Below are 20,886 nucleotides of genomic sequence, written 5' to 3'. Positions count from 1 at the left end.
GCCAGTTTGAATTGGATTCTTGTTGCTTGTATGCAGAGGAGTCCAGTTGACAGGAAGGCAGGAGCAGAGTGGCCTTTGTGTCTCTAGAACAGAGGTTCTCAACCTTCCTAATGCTGCCCTGTGGTGACACTCCTACCATAAAATTATCCCATTGCTACTTCATTGCTACTGTAATTTTGCTATGGTTATGAATAATGATGTCAATATCTGCTATGTAGAATATCTGATATGTGACCCCAATGAAAGAGTCATTTGACACCCCCAAAGGGGCTGAGACCCACAGGTTGAGAACCTCTGCTGTAGCATAAACCTGTCATTGGGCAGTTTGACCTACAGACCTGCACCCAGTTCTCCTGTATTTTAAAAGAGATAAGGAACCACGAATTGGTGATGGAAATGGATGTATTTACAGCTTGGCCAAATGGTGAGTGTCTAAGCTCTTCCCATTCTAGTCCCTATGACCGTGGCTGTATTACATCTGTGAAAGTCCCGAGTCAAGGCTGGAGCAGGGGTCAGCTCACCTGACAGACAGGATAGCAGGTTCTTCCCTCAGGGAAGAAACCTGGACATCAGGTCACCTCGTGCTCTGTTACAGGGAGAGTGTTTTATTCAAGTCTTGGCTGAGGAAAGTGGAGGTCTTAAAGATTCCCCATTTGGAAGGAGAAAAGAACTTTAGGGGTTTGAAGGATTCTCTACCAAAGTCCAGGCCTGGCAGAGGATTTCGGACAGAAGTCCCTTCCTTTAAGTCTACTCTGTGTGAAAGGTGAGCATGGGGGAGGGCTTGAGGGAGGGCTGGTGGGGAGGGAACTGTGTCTGAACACCCAGGTGGGGGGTGGGCTGCAGCCCAGGGTCACAGCCCCTGTGCTTTGGAGCCTCTCACTGTTGCCTTTAAAAAAATAAAAAATCTTCCTCTTGGTGCCAAATAATGACATTTCAGCATTTAGCCTTGAAAACTCTGAACCTTTCTTCTCGCTCTTGAAGAATCCGCACCAAGATTAGAAAGAAAGAAAGGGGGAAAAAATCTCCTCTGCACTACATCGCTACAGCTGCAAAAGCAGCCACCACTCAGAGTCACAAAACTGGGTTCTGATCAAGTGGGGATATATATATATATATATATATATATATATATATATATATATATATATATATATATATATATATATATATAATTGTCAAATCCCGATGCCCGTTCTAGTTTCTGCTGCTGTAGCTACATCTTCCTGGAAGGATGATTTTGCACAGAGCCTTTATGGTGCTTCGGTCGCGTCCTCCGAAGCGTGTGATTGTTGAGACATCTCGTATGATCATTTCTTGCCCTGCTAATAACATCTAATTTGGCGTCTGCTGTTTTCTGAAATCTCTTTTTCAAGTCTTAAGAGGATCACTACCATTTGTGTGGATGGGAATAATTAGCAAATACTGAGATATTGTTAGGTGCCTTATCAGAGCCAAGACTCCTAGGGTCTAACTTCATTTAAATCAGCGCTGACCTGGTTCTCCCTCCTGCCCCACCCCACCCCACCCCACCTTGCTTACCTTCAAACCTGCCTCAGTGTCCACCTCTCTTCAGGTGGGGATCCCTCTCTTTCACATCAGCTGGGATCTTCTAGCTTCAAGGGCTGAGAGCTCAACTCAGAAGTGCTTGTGCTCAAAAGCCCTGGTTCTTGTGCCTGCACCTCAGCTGGTCCCTGCTCTGTCACAGGTGGATCCAGGTGTTTGGGGGCTGATTGGTTCCTGGGCCCCACCTGTGCCCAGCCCTGGCCTGGCTCTGCTGTGCCTCTAGATAGCTTCCTTCTGCAAGAAGCAAAATTATTCAGCCAACACTTTATGTTCTGCAGAATTCCAGAAGCCCTTTGGCTGGGCTTGAGGGACGTGCCCATCATTCCTTAGGGAAGAGTGATCGCGCTAGTCAGTGGCTCTGTAGTTCAGTTGGTAGAGAGTTGGCCTGGCATGCACAGTTCTCCCACTGGCAGAATTCCTTGGGGAAGTCAGAGCAAGGGTTCCATTATGGTCAGTCGTCCATAATGGAAGTCAGCTGTGCAGTACCGAGGAGGCTGGAGTGTAGCTTTAGGAGTAAGGAACACTCTTAAGGGTTACTAGGATGGTTAGTTGGCTTGGGCCTGCCTTCCCTAAGCTTTTGTTAGAACCCTGCATTGATCATTTCCTGTGAATGGTTTACAACATTGATCAGGTCTCCCACCCGCCCACCCCTGTCCCCTCTTTGGCTTCTGCTTTGAGGAGAAGAATGTCAGTCAGCTGCGTCTCTTTGCAGCCTGGGGCTTTGAGTCCTGTACAAAGGCCTGAAGGAGTCACTGGAATCCCAGCCACTGACTGCTCAGCAGAGTTAGTCCTTCAGACAGTTTGAACCAGGCTTTTGGGGCCCCGCCAGCCTCTGGTGAACTAAGAAGAATCTGCAGACCAGAGGGAGTGTTTCCCCTGGTGACCAGCACGGAGGACTAGGCACTGATCGGTGCAGGGAGCCCTTGCCACACCTCCTCCTGGCTACCTGATTGTCCTCACAAGGAGAACACAGGAATAAGGGTTGCTGAAAGCAGAGACACCGGGCAGTTGGCAGAGGGCAGAGAGACGAGGCTGATGGGAAACAGAAGAGGAACTGTGTTTCTGTCACTGGGAGACGTCCATACCATGGCAGCACTCCACCTCAAGAACCAAAGACCAGGACCACTGCTGAATCTGAGAGTCTGGATGCCCTGTGCCTCAGAGCTGTTAAGTGGAGTAGCAGCTGTGGGAACCGAAGGTCCTACTCCCTGAAGCTCACGCAGGAGCTGAAGCTTCCAGCAGATGGCATCTGCAACACCGTGAGATGCTGCTTGGAGCTGAGGGTGAGTGCGGGACTTGAACTCCAGCCTTGGGGCCTAGATCTACAACCCTCTGCCTGCTGAGGCTGAAGCCATATGTCTTTTAGTTTTTTCCAACTTGTGGCCTCTGGAGTCTCTGTGTCCCTGAGTCTTCATCACCACGGCCCCCAAGTACGCCAAATACTAGAAACTGCTTTCTTCGTATGCATGACATCCTTCCGAGATGCTCATTGGCTGGACTACTGAAGGGCGTGTCCCTGAAGACTCGGGGGCAGGGTGGGTTTGGTTCTCCCTTGTGCACATGGTGTTTGGCAGCAGCTGCCTGCAATGCTTGAATAGCCTGTGAGGTGGCACCCTAGTGCCACACGGTGACATTTAAATCTTACACATGTACAGAGTCTGTAGGGCAGACAGCCCTCGGACAGGTACAGAGGACCTGAGGATAGAATACTCCAGTCTGGTAAGTCACCTCCTGTGACTTTGCTTTGAGGTGTGATGGTCTGTATGTGCTTGACCCAGAAGTGGCACTATTAGGAGGTGTGCCCTTGTTGGAGTAGGTGTGTCACTGTGGGTGTAGGCTTAAGGCCCTCACCCCAGCTGCCTGGAAGCCAGTCTTCCACTAGCAGCCTCCAGATAAAGATGTAGAACTCTCAGCTCCTCCTGCACCAGGCCTGCCTGGACGCTGCCATGTTCCCACCTTGACAATAATGGACTGAACTTCTGAACCTGTAAGGCAGCCCCAATTAAATGTTGTCCTTGTAAGAGTTGCCTTGGTCATGGTGTCTGTTCACAGCAGTAAAACCTTAACTAAGACAAAAGGATGCAGAAAATCAGAATATGGTGAGAGGGGACTGTAGAAATTCTGAATGCTGATTATTTTTTAAAGCATTTTTCAGGCCTACAACATATCTTATTAATAAGGACCAGGCCTAGCCTTTGAAACCAGAGAAGAAGAAAGCACAGGAACCTTCCAGAAGGCCCCTTTGCAGTGCTGGTCCATGCACTGTCACCCTAACCATGAGGTCCCGGGTGTGAGGAACCTATGGAGTGGAGTCTCCAATCCCTGTAGTTGGAGACCGGTGGCTTTATGTTTCTCCACTCTATTCAAGTTGCCCTCTGCAGACAGAAAGAACACAACTCCGTGTTCAGAGTCCACCTAAGAAGATCTGACTGCAGTAGCCCTGCACACGCCTTACAGCAGGCTGCAGAATGCAGCTCTGGGGCCTCGGTGCCAAGTGATATGAGAAACCAACTGCTGGGCACGCTCAGGCAGCCAACCCAGACCCCAGCCTCAGGTCAATCACACAGCCACCCCTCATCACCTGGACTCCTAGACGGCTGCTTAGAAATGGACCGTGGACAGTGCCTAAACAGAGAAGCTGCCCTCAGCAGCCACCCTGACGGGCTGAGACGGGCACTCAGGTGTGCAGAGTGGGGCTGGGATGCAGTTTAGTTGGTATAGTACCTGTCCAGTGTGCAGGAAGTCCTGGGTTCCACCCCCAGCACTGAATAAACTGGCCATAGTGGTACGTACTTGTAATCCCAGCACTCGGAGAGGTAAAGGTAAGAGGGCCAGAAGCTCAAGGTCATCTTTCACTACATAACAAGTTCTAAGCCAGTAGTGACAGAAGGAATAGTTCAGTGGTTAAGAGCATGGGTGGCCCTTGAGGGTCAGGGCTCAGCTCCCAGCACCCTCGTGGCGTCTCACAACAATCTCTAACTCCAGTTCCAGGGGATCATCTTCTAGTCTCCACAGGCACCGCATACATGAGGCAAACATTCAGATACATAAAATAAAAATAAATACATCTTTAAAAAAGAATACACAGGGCCAGCCATGATGGCACAAGCCTTTAATCCTTCAGTTACTAGTGCTGCAGTGCTTACAGCGCTGGGACCCCTCAGCACACAGTATCAGCTAGTGTGGCATGGGGAGCCCCAGAACTGCAGAGCCTGGAAACTCTACAGCAGCCTGGACTCGTAGCTTCTCACAGCCTTCTATCTTCCTTCAGTCTCAGCTCTCCGCCATGGGCCAGCCCTTTCTCCTCTGGAAGTCCTCAGCTGTCTTCAGAGCTGATGCTGAAGCTTCTCTTGTAATGACACCAGAGGGCAGCATAGAATGCTTACCAGACTGGAAGAGTGAGCCCGCAGCAGCCTTCAAAGGTGTGTGTGTGTGTGTGTGTGTGTGTGTGTGTGTGTGTGTGTGTGTGTGTGTGTGTGAAGGGTGTCTGCACCAACCACAACGCAGCCCTCCCTGTACTTAAAGAACTTTATTCACAACATGGAAACGAGGGAGACCACTTTGCCCCCAATCATAGCAGCCCCTCAAGCAAATGAGGAACCGTATTTGCACCAATCACATGCTTTCTGCTGCTCTTTGGATGAAAATGGCTGCAAGAGCTCCCCCGGGCTTATGATGGTAAAAAGCTCTCACACACGGGGCTTCAAACAGTGGCCAAAGCCTTCAGGAGCCCGAGTGCTTTGGCAGCACATAGCTGCAGTTGGCCTGGAGATTTCATCCATGGGGAGTTCAAAGCAGTAGGTGCTGGCATAAGCTGCAGTCAGGCTGGCTGTTTGGCTGACAGTCTTTGCCCAAAGCAGGCTCTTCAAAAAGACAAGGCGTGCACAGCATGTGACTGGCAGCCTGGTGTGTTGGCTAAGATTAGGTTCAAGTGTGAGGGAAGAGCCCAATGTGGTTAAACAAGATAGCCATTTATCTTGCTCACTCCAAAAGCCATTGGAAAACTCAATTCCAAGGCCATGGCAGACACACCACAGTATCAGGGATATCAGCCATTGTATCTTGTTGAATGAGAGGCTTCTGGTCCCCAAGTTAACCTATGGGTCAAGATGGCTACCATTACTACAGCCATTGCAAAACAAATCCCCCCCCGACCCCTCTACACCTGAAAAGGCCCGTCCCTGTCTTTGAGAATGTGGCTTGCCCATTCCATCCTCCTGACCAGATTTTGGCTGCTGGTCCCACATCACTCAGGGGTGGCTAAAAAGCATAGGCTTCAATAGGCTTCGGTTAGGAACAGATATGCATCTGGTCCCTCTCCTATTTAAAAAACAAAAAAATCAGGGCTTCTAATACAGTAGGGAATAAAAAAATAAGACCTAAGACTACATCTGGGAGGATAACTCTTAGTCTCTGTAGAAGACTGATTAAAACTAATTGAACTGTGAATTCCAGAAACTGCTCTTGGATAAGTCCCCCCAGGCCAATTTACAAGGATTTGGAGTTGTACTGTTCGTTGCGGCAACATCAAGTGCATCCAGAGTGCTGGCTGGTCATGAGTGAGCACCCACAAACATGGGCTCCTACAGAGGAGCCCTTCTCCCAGCTGCCTGGAAAGACTGCAATGGGGTGTTAACAGCTGCAGAACTTTCAAGACACAGAGATGAAATTCCAACAGCTTCCTGGTAAGCACCGGACACAGCCTAGCCTTGGGTCACCCAGCTCCCGCTCTGTGTGACTCTAAGTCAGAGTAGGAAGGTCACCTTCTACTACGTATCTCAACCTGCATGAAGTTTACAGCTCGCTGTGTTCTGCTTTCCCATGTGTTTGGAGAGTGTTTGTACTTATTTTCAAAACAAAGAACAGAAGGGCTGGAGAGACGGCTCAGTGGTTTAGAGCAGACTATTCTTAAAGAAGGCTGATGCCTTAGTCAGGGTTTCGACAACTGTGATGGGACACCATGACCCAAAGCAACTTGGGGGGGAGAGGGTTTTATTTTTCTTATACTTTCATATCACAGCTTATTATCCAAGGAAGTCAGGACAGGAACTGAAACAGGTCAAGAACCCAGAGGCAGGAGCTGATGCAGAAGCCATGGAGGAGTGCTGCTTACTGGCTTGCTTCTCATAGCTTGCTCAGCTTGCTTTTTTATGGAACCCAGGCCCACCATTCCAGAAGTGTCTCTGCCCACATCAATCATAATTAAGAAAATGTCTTCAATCGGTGGTTCGCAACCCCTTTGGGGTCAAATGACCCTTTCACAGGTCACTTAAGACCAAGCAAAACACAGTTATGAAGCAGCAACAAGAACACGTCTATGGTTGGAGGGCACAACGTGAGGAACTGTATTAAGCATTAGGGAGGTTGAGAACCACTGCCCTACAGGCCCGCCTACTGCCTGATCTAATGGAGGCATTTTCTCATTTGAAGTTCCCTCCTCTCTGATGACTTTAGCTTATGTCAAGTTGACACAAAACAAACCACAACTGAGTTCTTTTTCTAGGACCCATTTTGGGCTGCTCATAATGCCCTGTAACTCCAGAGGATCCAATGCCTTCTTCTCGTCTCTGTGGACAACCTCCCCCCCAATACACCACACACACACACACACACACACACACACACACACACACACACACACACACACAGTATATACCCACACAGACACATAGTCGCATAAATAAAAAATATATCTTTTTTTAAAAGTTGGCATCTGCCTCAGCTGTGTGGTGGCTCCCCTCCCTGCACTCCTAACAGCTTGCCCAGTGACAGCTCTGACAAAGTTTCCTGCTGTGATGTCACAACCTATACCTCCCAACTACACACACACAAAGATGTGAATCCAGCTCTGGACTTGACTGCCCAATCCTCCTTGGTGGTTCCAGCAGCTGCTGTCGTCTCAGTGAGCTATCTGCACCTGCGGACCAGGCTCCCGTGTAAGCCACAGAGCACACCTCCAAGAGTGCCACTTGGGAGAAGGTCCCAGAGATTCTGGCAGCTTTGTGGTCTGTCCCTTCACCACCAGGACTGAAGTGCACTAACCAGGTCATGTGCAATGTCCAGGCCTGTCAATGTCCTTCTGGGGCTGGATCCCAGTGGGTCTTCTATGAGGGCCTTACCATGTGACAAGATGTTAGGAGCTATGGCCTTGGCACCCTCCTAGCCTGAGGGCCAGCCAGTGGGGCAGGGAGATACCCATCTGAGTTGTGATTGCTTTTTGGCTCTGGTTACTTGGCTTGGCTATAACCTTAGCAGATCTCCTGCTTAGAGGTCACCGACCACATTGAGTCTCTTTCCATACCATGCCTTATAGAATACCCTACAGTCCCCGCCCTTATGTGCACGGGTGTTTTGTCTGCAAGGAGTCTGTGTACCACAAATGTGTCTGGTGTCTGAAGATGTCAAAATAGGGCAGATCCCTGGGATGGGCACTACAGATGGTTTTGAGTCACCACATAGGTGCTGGGAATCAAATTCAGGTCCCCTGAAGGAGCAGCCAGTGCTCTTAACTGCTGAACCACTGCTCCAGCCCACTCCCAGCAACTAGTGCTCCTAAAACGGAGCCACTGCTCCAGCCCACTCTCAGCACTTTCTTCTACTGTTCCTGTCCGTTACCATTGTGCTCTCAGTTAACATCCCTACCGTATCCGGCATGGCTCCAGAGACTTAGAATAAGTTTCTGTGGGGCTGGGGATTTAGCTCAGTGGTAGAGCGCTTACCTAGGAAGCGCAAGGCCCTGGGTTCGGTCCCCAGCTCCGAAAAAAAAGAACCAAAAAAAAAAAAAAAAGAATAAGTTTCTGTGGCAGGTGACTGGTAGCACACAGGGTCAGATGGGTCTCTTTGCCCCTGCTTTACAGATGACATAACTGGAGAGGGGTGGCCTGAGATGATAGCTTAAGGAGCTGACGTTGATAGGGACAAAGGCTCCACTACACTGCCAGGGAGACCCCAGCTCCCCAGAACTCCCTTCTTTCCATGTCGGTCTCCTGTCCCCCAGTGACAGTGACCTGGCCCCTCACCTGGCCCTGGCAGCCAGTTCTGGGGTCATCCCTTCTGGGGGACCTCCCTACCACTTGTATGGCCCTGCTGCTGAAAGGCATCAACCCACACCTACTACTCTTTTTGCTTTTATTAAAAAATAGATCAAGAAAATATATACACTGCAGCCTTGTGGCCAGGAGGCTGAGAGCTGTGAAGGGACAGGAGCTGGGCAGGCGGGACCCCAGCAGGAATGCAGTGCCAGGAGTGTGGCGGTCCCAAACAGGAGCACAGGAGGCAGAGGAGAACTGGGGGTGAAGAACAGGAAGGGGCTGGTAGCCGGGGGAGCAGGTAGCCTGCCCAGGGCTATCCACATGAGTTCCTCCACAGCACTCCACTGCACCTAGAAGCCCGTCTGTCTTTACACGCTCAGGTGCCCACTCAGGCATTGATAGCTTTCCAACGCTCACTGTCTGTGCTGTTGATGCTGCCCGTGTGGCAGGGCATGGAGGCAATGTCATCTAAGTAGGCCACCCCAGCAGAGTCGAACTGCGTGCTGGAGTAGTTGGCTGCTGAGACTCCCGAGGGTCCTGCGGACTCGATGCCCTCGCGCCGGGCCACGGCGTAGGGTTGTGGCAGGTGCATGTCTGGCTCCTCTGCCTCATCCACTTGGCATTTGTAAGAGAAAAGGATCTTGGGCTCTGAGCTGGTGAGAGAGTGCAGAGACGCTGTCAGGAGAAGCAGAGACAGACAGAAGCCAGCTCTTCTGAGAAGCTAGGAACCCTTGAGCTCACCAAGACTTGCTTTGAAGATGGTCCCACCCACACCTGAGAGCAGGGGCAAGAGTTTCTATATCTCGGCACCCATGGGTCTGTCAGCCCCTCAATAATTAACCCCTAGCCTCCACCAACCCTGGCCAAGCGTGACCCCATGCCTGCAGCGTCACATATGACTACCCGCTCCTGAACCTGGTCACTGTCTTCAGGATAGCTAGAAGAGATTCAACGAGCAGCAGCCTGTGCAGACGGGAACAGGCGACGACCTAATATAGCCTCACCTAGGCCTCCCCTGAGATGGCCCATGACTACCAACCCGCCTGACAGGACAACACACCCCTGCCTGCACTCCACCAGCTCACACTGCAGCCTGTCCTTGCCCCTGCACCCTAGCCTCAGGCATTCCCCATCTGCACCTATGCACCAGCTCACTGTGGGCCCCCAGGGTTCCTTCCAGGTACGTGCTCCCTGAGTACACTCATGCCTGCTTTGCTCCCTTGGTGTCTGTACAGCAGGAGCTGTACCGTAGCTCACAGCAGGTGCTTGCTGACAAACTAGGTGAGGGAACAGCAGTGCTCAACAGCAGCCCTGTGTCTGGAGTGGTTCCCCTGCCTGTGCTTGCTGCACACATGGATGCACGCATGCCACCCCATGCCCTCTGTACCCCTACCTCCACTGCCATGCACACACAGTGCCCTCTGCACACCCACCTCCACTGCCATGCACACACAGTGCCCTCAGCACACCCACCTCCACTGCCATGCACACACAGTGCCCTCTGCACACCCGCCTCCACTGCCATGCACACACAGTGCCCTCAGCACACCCACCTCCACTGCCATGCACACACAGTGCCCTCAGCACACCCACCTCCACTGCCATGCACACACAGTGCCCTCAGCACACCCACCTCCACTGCCATGCACACACAGTGCCCTCAGCACACCCACCTCCACTGCCATGCACACACAGTGCCCTCAGCACACCCACCTCCACTGCCATGCACACACAGTGCCCTCTGCACACCCACCTCCACTGCCATGCACACACAGTGCCCTCTGCACACCCACCTCCACTGCCATGCACACACAGTGCCCTCAGCACACCCACCTCCACTGCCATGCACACACAGTGCCCTCTGCACACCCACCTCCACTGCCATGCACACACAGTAGTTGGAGGTGCAGCCACATTAGAGTGCAGAGGTCTGGGCATCACTCACCCGAAGAAGCCACGGAGGAAGGCCACATAGATGAGGGGCGCAAAGAAGCTGAAGTACAGGAAGGTGGTGGCGTCCACACAGCTGTAGTAGGGAGCAGGTCAGCATGGCCAGGGCCTGTGCTCCTGCCCCGACCCCATGCCTTACCCAGAGGGATGAGGACCCCTTCTGCCACAGTGGTGGCCACTGTACCCCATTCCCAGCCCACCCTGATACTGGGCACCCTCTTACCAGAGCCCCTCAGTGATGTCAGCGCAGAGCAGAGCACTCCCCAAACCCTGCAGTAAGTTAAGTGTGGCCAGGATGCCTGCATACACGTAGAAACTCCTCCGTGCTGGGGGGCAAGGGTCATGAGCTTCTGAACCACCCTACCTTCAGGCCCAGGTATACATCTTGGGGTTCTGCCCCTTCCCAAGGCTCTCCAGCTGCAGGCTGGGAGCAGGCCAGTGCTCTCGTGGCCCCCACCCCACCCAGCAGGTACTCACAGGGCAGGGATACACGATCCTTCAGCGGGGTCTTGGGGAGAATTACCACCAGTGAGTAGACCTGCAGAGATAGGGGTGACAGGGAGGCCGGGCCGGGCCAGGCTACTTCACCTGCCCCCAGGGAGCACGCCAGACCTCACCAGGAAAAAGAAGCAAGAGCTGACAAGCCAGAACTGGCGGCCACCATGGCCATAGATGTTGAAATCCTCAGCTGACAGATGGGAGTCAGGGTACAGGATCTCCAGAGTCCCCTGTGGTAGGCAAGGAGGTCAGTTCAGTTCTATCACTGAAGCCTCTCCCTGTACAGCTCAGAGCTGCCCAGTGTGTCAGGCCTTTCCGTGCCCACCCACCTAACTCCAGGGGCAGTCCAGACGCTGGCTGAGTCCCTTGTGGACAAAGCCTAAGCCTATCCAGCCTTAAAACAACAGCAAAGCGCCCACAGCATGTACTCCTGGGTGCCTATCCAGACACTCGCCCTCACACATTTCTTAGCCTTCTCAAGGTTCACCCATAGTCTGTGTCCAGGAAAAGTTGGCCCTGCCTAGTCCATGTGACTTCTTGGGAACACTCAGAGTTTAGAAACATGACCCTTGACCCTACCACCACCACATACCTGGGTGACTGAGTAGGCCAGAGACAGTACTGTGGTGATAGCCAGTACCCGCTTGATGCTGGACTTGCTCTCTAGGTGACCTATAAGGTACAGAGGTGAGTCAGCCCCTCCTTCTAGGGGCCATCTCTGGGTAAGGGTAGGGAGAGTGGGCCCAGGTCCAAGGAGACGTACCAAAGGCAAGGCCCAGGATGACCACACTCAGCTCAATGGCCAGCAGGAAGAAGCGGGTGATCTCCCACAGGATCTGGGGCACAGAGAGGCATGGGGTCAACTAAGGATGGGCTCCACCCTTAGCTAGACCTCCCTGAGTCTCTCCAACAGGATGAGGATACAGAGGGCACATTGTAACCTCCACCAGACTGGCCTCTCCCATGCACCTTATCAGCAACTGTCGCAGCATCAGAGGCACTGACTGTCATAGAAACCACAGCCCTGGCAATGCCAACCAGGGCTACCACAAACACCTGCAGGGCAAGAGAAGAACAGAGTGCGGTGTCAGGACCAACAAGGCTTCCTTCCCTTCTGCAGGATCCACTCAAGAATAGGAGGTTTTAACTAGACAAGGAATGGGACAGGGAGGGTCCAACACAGGCTTCAGGCATGGACCACCCCACTGCTACCCACCCGAAGCCCCGTCAAATAGCCATGGTTAGAGAACCAGGCACCTGGATTCTGACCTATCCCTGCTGCTTCCCTGCTCTATGACTTTAGGCAAGTGGTAGAGGAAAGCCAACCTCTGCCCACCCCCCATCTTGGAGCCTCGCCAGCCTGCTAGTGCCTTGAGGCTATGACGCAGCCCCCAGTGCTCCCCAGGCCATGTCTCCCTTCATGCCCACCACCCATTAGTGGGAAGCTCAGACCTCAGAAGGGACCAGGGAGCCACTCAGCTCTTCAGTCAGGCTCCTCTCCTTACAGAAAAGAGAGCCCCACACCCTGGAATGGGGGCATACCCAAGGAGGTCACCCTTAGAGCCTCTGCCTCATGTACAGCCTTCTCCTTATCCCTATGCACCATGCATAGAGCCCACCAAAGGCTGAGACCACAGGCTCTCCCCACAGGTAAGCCTGCCTCAAAGACATTACCCAAGTGGAGGAACGGAGGATTGAACGTTGCTGCTGTGCACGTTTTTTTCCTCACCCAGTGTTCATTCCACCCCTCTAGTGCCAGCTCCCCATTTTCCCGTAGGAATTATCTGCCTCCCTCAGTCAGCGCAGTCTACCGACCTGCCCCAACATTCCCTTTCCTTGCTAGTCTGTTACTGGCTCAGGCATGAATGTGGGATCCTAGGTAGGTCAATCGAAGGACAGGCTAGGTCTTCCCTAGCAGCCAGGAAAGAGCGACTCCCTGGTGCAGCTGGGAGAGCCGGGTGAGCTCCCATCTGTGCTTGGCATCATCTCTATAGGGAGAACCAAGTGCAGTAGAGAGCAAGAGGAAGAGCCCTGGATCCAGCCGTAACTGAAGGCGTTTTCGTTATGGACACAATCCATTCATTTCCCTTTTGTGCTTAAAGCAGAGATGGGCTTTTTGTCACTGATGGGAGGAAACTCACCAAGATGTAGAAGGTAATAAAAATGGGGCTGGAGGTGACACGGATCTTGGCCCGAGCTAAGGGAAGCTTCCAGAGCAGGAAGATGAAGAAGAGCACATTGGGAATGAGCAGCAGGAGGTCCCAGTACCGGACCCTGGCAGGGGTACAGAAGCTGGCTCACTGGTGAGGTAGGGGCACGGCTCCCAGCCCATCACACCCTGAGAGCCCAGCCCTGGCCCTCCCTGAGTGGGGCCAGGAACCCTACCTGGAGGAGCCGATATCCTCATACAGCAGCAGCAGGCATTGGTGGGGCTCACTGATATTGGATGCTGGGGGCGGTGGCCACGCTGTGCTTCCATTGGCCTCCTGCAGGTTGGCCATTCCACCGGCAGTGGCCCTGAAGACAAGCCCACTTGGTTAGGGCGCAGGGCCCTGGCCCTCCTCCCTCAGTCTAAGGCTACCAAGGAAAACCAAAGTGGCAGTGCAGAGTACAGGCTGTACTTGGGACTCACAGAGTAGGAGGCTGGGAGAAGGCTGAGGGTGCTCTTAGCTCCATACAGGGCCTGCTCCCTCCTCTCAGGCTCTACCTTAAGCGTGTGCCCCTCATAGCCACACAAGCCACCTCCAGTTACTGAGCATCATGTGCCAGAGAGCAACGATGGGCACTGTCCAACTTGTTCTTCCCGAGATGTAGGAGCTCAGAGCATGGTCCCCACCCTGCTCCTGCTGCTTGGCCTCCTGGTGCTTCAGTGTCCCCCTCTGGAATGGCACCGAGACCAGTATTCTCTTGCTGAGGCCATGGTGATGGCGGATGCCCCAGCAGGACTGTATTGGGAGGCCTGAGTGATACGACTCCCAATTCTACCTTGTAAAACCCACCCACCATCTGATCGGAGACAACACAGCCGCTAAGGTCCTCAAAGGAACCCAGAACCCTCTCTGCTGCACTGGAAAAGCAGCTGCAGGTGGAGGGGACGCCTGAAGCACAGAGAGGTCTCTAGGTACAGAGAGGGTCAAAGGGGTCATCTGAGAGGGCCAGGTTGCCCAGGGAAGCTGGAGACCAGAGTAGCCCAGAGGCCAGTGTCTTTGTGGCAATGTGGGGAGGAAAGTCTGACATTCAGCCTGGAGAACCAGAGAGCTCATGATCTGAGGTCCCAGGAATGCCTTGGAGGGAGGGGACTAATGGTGGCCAGAAAACCCTAGACAAGGAACCTTGGTGAGAGGACTGCATAGGGATGGTAGTGGGGCCTCCTGCAAGACAAGCTGAGACTCATGGGTGACAGTATTCTGGTCAGTGATCTGAAGGGAATCACCTCTTCAGCAGCCAGGCAAGGGTTTTGCACAGGTGAAGCAGTATCAGCCCTTGACCACAAGATGGCAGTAGAAAAAATGAGCCTGAACTGCGGCAAAATGAATGAGTCTCCCAAATGTGATGTGGGCGGATCCAGACTCAACAGAGCCATGCACGTGACCAACACAGAAACAGGCTGGGGTTGACTCTGCAGACGGGGCTATGTCCCAGACACTCCACCCAGACGTGGGCGCACGAGCTCGCATAGTATCAGGAATGCTCCGGAAAACTTCTCAGAGGAAAAGGTCATGGCTTGGTGACTTGTCTGTGGTAGGAGTGGCAAGGAGGTCGGTGCCCCCAGTTCAGTGTCAGCGGTAACTCAAAAGGAGTGCAGTGGGGTTGGGGATTTAGCTCAGTGGTAGAGCGCTTGCCTAGGAGCCCTGGGTTCGGAAAAAAAGAACCAAAAAAAAAAAAAAAAAAAAAAAAGGAGCGCCGTGGATCACTAATAAGCAGCAGCAGGAAAAGGCAGGGCTTGAGGGACTCAGGGATATTCTCGGTTTGCCAGGGTCATTACACTCTAATGCTGTCTCTGCTGAAAGGGACAGGTGAAAAGAATTATACGAATTCTAGGTTTAGAGATACAAAATTAAAAGAATAAACTCCAAAAGGCCACAGACCCAGGGCTAAGCCCTGCAGCCAGGACTAGCAAGCCATAAAGATAAGGAAAAGGAATACAGGAACCAGCCTGAGTTAATGGGACTGATTCATGGGACGTCTGGCAGGAAGACATCTCCCCCCAGCTCACTCAGGGCCATATTTCAACTAGGTGTCCTCCAGACCCTGATAAGCCCCTGACTTCTAACACGTACTCTTTCTGCTTTGTTCTCACTGCTATGTTTGAATGAGCCAATTATATGTAACCACACCAAAACCCCCTAGCTTTCTCTATATATAACCCTCTGACTTTTGAGTTTCGTGGTCGACACCTCTGTCTCCTGCATGAGATATGTGTCGGCCCGGAGATCTCTGTAATAGGTCTCTGTAATAAACCTCGCCTTTGCTTATTACATCCAAAATGGTCTCTCTGTGTCTGGGGTCAGCGATTTCCCAAGACTTGAGTAAGGGTCTCTCTGCATGGGATCTTTCACAGGAACCCCCTAAACAGGCAGCCAAGACCCTGTCCCCAGCCTTCTCTGATCTGTTACACCTTCAGCTTTCTGATGGGGAGGAACAGGGAGGGAAAGAATGTACCTGGTTCCTAGTAGACGTCCCCAAAAGAAGCTGGCTTTTCCCCAGTCCTGACAGCAGCAAAAGTGAACGGAGCACCACCCTTCATGCCCAGCAGATCTGACCATGTGGTTCATATAACCAACAACTCACTGGGCTGCTCAGGTGTGGGAGGGGCAGAGCAGGCAAGGCCTACCCTCCTGAGGTCTTCCTCCCAAGGATGGGGGTAGGGAAGAGACACAAACCCTTTGTACTGAAAAAGCAAAACTCTGCTAGGGAGAAGTGCGGAGTGGGACATTATGACGGAACGAGCCTCCAGGATGCATACTTCTTACCAGTGGAACCCTGGATTTCCGTCTGCTTCCCTCAGCTTGAGTGCAACTCGCCAGTTTGAGGTCGTGCCCTTTCTTCCTGTTAGCTGGAATAGGGATGTGATGGTAGGAACGAGAGCCAAGTTAGACCATGAGGTAGAAGTAGGTCTCCCCAGTGCATGCCCAAGGCTGCTCCGGACAAACAAGACCATAAGGTGAGCTCTCTAGTTATCATGGCCTTGCTTCACAGCCAAGGTCGAATTCCAGGGAACTTAGGAAGGTTGCTTTGGGTTGGTGTTCTGTCAAGAGGACACATGACTGAGGAGTCAGCCTTGGAAAACTCTGGATAAAGAACGTTCCTTAGAGAGAACAGCAAATACAAAAGCTCGGAGGTAGAAACAGACCTGGCCAAAGACCGGAAAGAACGGGCAGCTAGAAAGATCAACACAGTTGGTAAGGCTGGCTCAGGCGGGTAGCACACCTCTAACATGATTTCACTCTCAGTACTGAAAAGGCTTTTCCAAAGAGGTGACAAGACCCCATGTCATGTGGGCGGGGTCCCTTAGGCCACTGCAGAGAATGGACAGGCCTAGGTAGGACAGGAAGAAGGTACACAGCAGATCAAAGAAGGTGGGATAGGGTCAGGCAGCCAAAGCATCACTTTTCCGAGGGCACTCAGCACTTCTGCTCTGTCCACAGGTTTAGATGTGATCAAACCCCCCCCCCCCAGCACAAACAGCAGGAAATGTGGGCGTGTCCAAACCTGGCCAACCAGAAAGTCCCAGCACACTGGCCAGTGAGAAGCTACCCTGCTGAGGTCAACAGGCCAAGTGTGACTCTGGGCTGGGGCCCTGGAGAGAAGCTCACAAAGGGCAGAGCCAGGAGGTGGATGCAGAGAGAAACACTGAATTCCTAGTAACTCCTGGATTCTGCCACACATGATACCCATCCTTCCCAATCATAAGACCACTAGGTCCCCTTCACTACCAGGGGGTTTGAGTTTGACCTCTCAATTTCCCAAATATATCATATGTTTACTTAATTTGAATGCTGGACACCGGACCTATGTTAGGTAAGCACTGGACACTGACCTACATCCCTAATCCTCCTTTGGAGACAGGGTCTCCCTATGCTGCCCATGTTGCCTAGCCTTGAACCTGTGATTCTCCTGTCCCAGCCTCCTAACAGCTAGGGTGAAAATGGACTTGTGTTCCCAGGCCTGGTTCCCAGCTCCTGTATGCTCTGGAATTCACAAGGCAGAGTAGGATGGCATTCCTGGCCCTGCCTCCTGCTTGCTGTGACCTTCGATGAGTCACTTCCCTTCTGAGAGTCACAGGGACAATGACAGCTACCTAGCAAGGTTGCTAAGACAGTCAAAAGAGAGAGGCAAGCTGTGAAAATGTCTACCAAAGACCTGGAGAGATGGCTCAGTGGCTAAGAGCACTGGCTGTTCTTCTAGAGGTCCTGAGTTCAATTCTCAGCAACCACATGGTGGCTCACAGCCATCTGTAATGAGATCTGATGCTCTCTTCTGACATGCAGACAAAACACTCATTTATGAGAGAGAGAGAGAGAGAGAGAGAGAGAGAGAGAGAGAGAGAGAGAGAGAGAGTGAGTGTCTGTAGAAGCCACACAGGTACCAGGTTGAAGGAATGAACATACAGTGAGGTCTGCCCATGGACTCAGGGAGGAAAGGGGGGCTAGAGGTGTGAGCTGCCACCTGCGACTCTCCCCTGAAGAATTGGGAACCCATCCCTAGGAGTCACAATGTTCACAGGTGTGGCTGCCTGTTACCCAGAGTTCAGCTGTCCCAACTTAGAGCCTGTCCTCCTGGCCAGTTCTACACTTAGCAGTAGTTCAAGGTATTCCTTTCTTCCTGAGCTAGTGGACAAACTCCAGACCTGAAACACTCCTGCTCCAGCATTACTGGGGCCGGGACACAGTCAGGCACACTGTACTTGCTATGACTGCTCCTGAAATAATTGAAATAATGATAACAAGCACATTAGGACACTCTTCCAGTGCACAGGCTCCATGCCCTGTGCTTCCGTCCTAGAACATTGGGCAAGCACCATCAGGGTCCTGAACAAAGGAAGAGCAGGCATGGGCCAGGGGACCCACAGACCCCCCACCCCCATCTATCCTAGGGCACAGGGCTTCTCCTTCCCCAGATCTTCTGGCCTTAGGCACATGCAGTAATAGAGAAGTGAAAGGCGCTGGCCCACCAGGAAAAAGAGGAAGGAGAGGGGACTGACTGGGACAAGAAGGGCTGCGACATCTGGAAGGAGCGCAGCAGAGCATCATGGGGAGCCCAGGCCTCTGGTCACCAGGGAACTGAGGCAAGGCTTCTTCCACCGGTGAACCTGAAAGGGCAGCTCTGACCTCAGAGCATTCTCCAGAGGCCAGGCTCCTGCCCACGACTCAAGCCTCGCCTTCCTCCTACCCTCTGTGGCAGGCTTGCTGGGCCTAGGTGAGACTTATTCTGACACCCAGACACCTCCCCAGAGGCCTTCTCTCCCTGCCCTGGGAGAGGTTAAGAGAGCTTGTCTTTCCCATCTGTGCAATGGGTCTGCCCAAACTGTCTGAGCTCTTATATAGGATCCCTATCCAGTAGAAGGGTAGCAATGCAAGCAGCCCCAAAAACTCTCCCTTACCTCCTAGGCTGCTAAGCCTCTAAAACTAACTGCAGAGCAGCGTAGGAAATCTCCAGAGGATAGAGGCTAGGTTCAATGCCTCTCTCTCTGAATCTGTCAGCCTTGGTGATAGAGAAGAGGCTCTGTCCTAAGAGGCCACCGTGGACAACAGGAAGAAAGGACGGTTCTAGGTGACCTGCCCTCTGCCTCCTGACAATCCTTCTTGCCTTTTTTTAGCCACCAACTTCTACCTCAGGGGCCCTCCCCGAGCTTGATCTCGTCATTTGACTTGTTACCTCCCTCTCCGAGGGAACTTTAGCATCTCTCGCCCACCTGGGTATTGTTCTTTCAATGTCTGTGTTTTAAGATAGGGTCTCATGGGGCCCAGGCTAGCCTCCAACTCTGCAAATAGCCAAGGCAGGTCTTGAACTTCTGATTCCCGCTGCCTCCACCTCCGGATTCCTCCACCACCACCCAGTTCTTTGGTGTGCTTTTAGAGAACTAGGACTCCATCGGCAGCAGGTGTATTTACATGCTCTGTGTCTGTCTGACCCGGGTCTTGTGACTCAACCCTTTAGAATAGATAAAATCTCCTAAAAATGCTACGACGCTCATTTCCAGTACAATGCAACCGAATTGGACAAGGAGTGTGTGTCTGTGCCCCAGACCCCACAGCCCCCTCCTCGCTACGGAGCTGCCCTTCCTTCCGCAAGGCCAGGAAGGCAGAGGCAGAGCATAGGCTGTCCTTTCCGGCTGCCGCCGAGCTCTGGCTGCACCAGAGCTGCCCGTGTCCAGCTCCGTACAGGATCCGGGTCCTGACCACTAGGGTCCCCAGAAACTTCTCAAAGGTTGTCTTGTGGCTGTACCCCAAATGGCACAGGGACAGGAGATGGTAGGCCCAAGCCCGAAGAAGGAGCAGGGTAGGGCCGCCTCACTAGCTTGGCGGAGCAAGAGACGAGGACTCGGCCGCGCTTACCTGAGAGCCGGGCTGCGCAGGCCGCGGGACTCCGACCCCTAAGAGGTAGCGAGAACCGGGGAGCGTCGCGCAAGAACCGCAGCCGAGGTTCTACGTGGGTCGGTCGTAGGTGGCCAGACGCCGCCAGCGCGCAGGACTCACGGAACCCGCGGACTTCCCTGGCCCTCCCCTGGCAGCGGCGACTTGCAGGCGCCTCGGCTAGTGTTTTTTCGTCTAAGCAAAACTGTGAAAACAGTCACAACCCCTGTTTGTGGCACTCATCCACGCCCCCCGCCTTCCAGCAGCCTATCGTAATGGGGTCCCACCCACAGGAATGGAACAGACCAATAAAATTCCTCAGGGGGCGTTGCGGCCCGCGGAGCTCTTAAAGGGACTGCAGTCTAAGCTAAGCAAAGTGTGTGGCGGGGGGGGGGGGGGGGGGGGGGTGACTGAAACTTAAACTTTCTTCCTCACAGCTCACCCCTAAAGCGTTTCGGGAAGCGCACTGAGCACGCTCTGCCTTTGCCCCGCGTCTTCCTGCGGTCAGCTCCGGTCCTTCGACCGGTCGCCCAATGTCTCCGAGGGTGGAGCCTAAGGGACCGGCGCCTCATATTAGTGACCTCTCTGGTCACCTGGACCAGGGAGGAAGGAAGGGAGCGCATCCCTTCCACGGACGCCGTGTGCTTACCTACTTCAAAGGGATCTGGCGTTTACAGGGCTTCAGTCCAGGTCTCAGTAACCCTGAAGGCTGGGTGCTATTAGTCGCGTTTTGCAGAAGAAACCTGATGTTTCTTGAAGGGATTAAGGAATGAGTCCAAAGCTAGGAAGTGGCCAGACCAGATCACCTGCTTAAGCAGGTGCTTTCCAGAGGGGCAGCCTTCCCTGACTGTCACCTTCCCACCCACCCACCCACTCCTCAGGCGCCTCTGTGGTGTGCGACACCCCCAGGGCAACTTGGAGGCTTCATCTCAGGTCATCTCCTGCTTTCCTGGGCATCTTTGGCCGGCCACACGAGTTTCCCTATATATTCAAGCTTGTGGCTGCCCCTGAGTCTCTCTCTTCATGCATCCTCCCTCAGGCCTGGCTTCTCACATTCTCTCTTCACAGAGAGCTTCCTGGTCTCTTCCTCAAGAGATGGCATTGACATGCCAGCCCCTTCTCAGGCATGAGGGTATGTCTCAGCAACACCCTAAAGAGTGACTCAGTGCTGGCTAAAGGTGTAGGTACCTGTTCATTATAGGATCTCAGGATTGCCCCGTCCTGGGCACTGTGGGACTGGAATGAGCCTGGGCCTCTTTGTGATTGGT

The 20,886-nt window shown here is 53.0% G+C and overlaps 1 protein-coding gene across 4 annotated transcripts; it reads right to left on the bottom strand.

The window, feature by feature from the left end:
• Nucleotides 1-8,674: 8,674 nt before the first annotated feature.
• Nucleotides 8,675-19,890, bottom strand: Tpra1 (transmembrane protein adipocyte associated 1). 4 transcript variants are annotated; one of them, NM_053534.2, is made up of 12 exons: nucleotides 19,601-19,710; nucleotides 16,016-16,098; nucleotides 13,428-13,559; nucleotides 13,184-13,316; nucleotides 12,012-12,098; nucleotides 11,806-11,878; nucleotides 11,635-11,714; nucleotides 11,162-11,272; nucleotides 11,022-11,082; nucleotides 10,768-10,870; nucleotides 10,540-10,620; nucleotides 8,675-9,247 (listed from the first exon to the last, which is right to left on the bottom strand). In NM_053534.2, exons 3-12 carry the CDS (start codon nucleotides 13,541-13,543, stop codon nucleotides 8,983-8,985), a joined length of 1,110 nt encoding a protein of 369 aa, NP_445986.2. In that variant the 5' UTR covers nucleotides 13,544-13,559; nucleotides 16,016-16,098; nucleotides 19,601-19,710; the 3' UTR covers nucleotides 8,675-8,982. The 4 variants fall into 4 exon arrangements, with proteins under 4 accessions (NP_445986.2, XP_017448422.1, XP_006236930.1 ...); XM_017592933.3 differs by having other exon boundaries at nucleotides 8,678-9,247; nucleotides 16,009-16,098; nucleotides 19,601-19,832; XM_006236868.5 differs by lacking the exon at nucleotides 16,016-16,098 and having other exon boundaries at nucleotides 8,678-9,247; nucleotides 19,601-19,890.
• Nucleotides 19,891-20,886: the final 996 nt, after the last annotated feature.

This window comes from Rattus norvegicus, chromosome 4 (assembly GCF_036323735.1).
Source record: "Rattus norvegicus strain BN/NHsdMcwi chromosome 4, GRCr8, whole genome shotgun sequence".
NCBI classification, from domain to species: Eukaryota; Metazoa; Chordata; class Mammalia; order Rodentia; family Muridae; genus Rattus; species Rattus norvegicus.
Note: the sequence above shows the minus strand (reverse complement) of the source record. Positions and strands in the feature narration are given on the sequence as shown.

What these genes read in the sequence shown, in the direction of transcription:
- Tpra1 (XM_006236868.5), bottom strand. Translation starts at nt 13,543, where the DNA reads ATGGCCAACCTGCAGGAGGCCAATGGAAGCACAGCGTGGCCACCGCCC. An exon ending in TTATTACCTTCTACATCTTG is followed by an intron (nt 12,099 to 13,183) that starts GTGAGTTTCCTC and finishes CTTGCCCTGCAG; the next exon opens with GTGTTTGTGGTAGCCCTGGT. An exon ending in GACATCACTGAGGGGCTCTG is followed by an intron (nt 10,621 to 10,767) that starts GTAAGAGGGTGC and finishes TCCCTACTACAG; the next exon opens with CTGTGTGGACGCCACCACCT.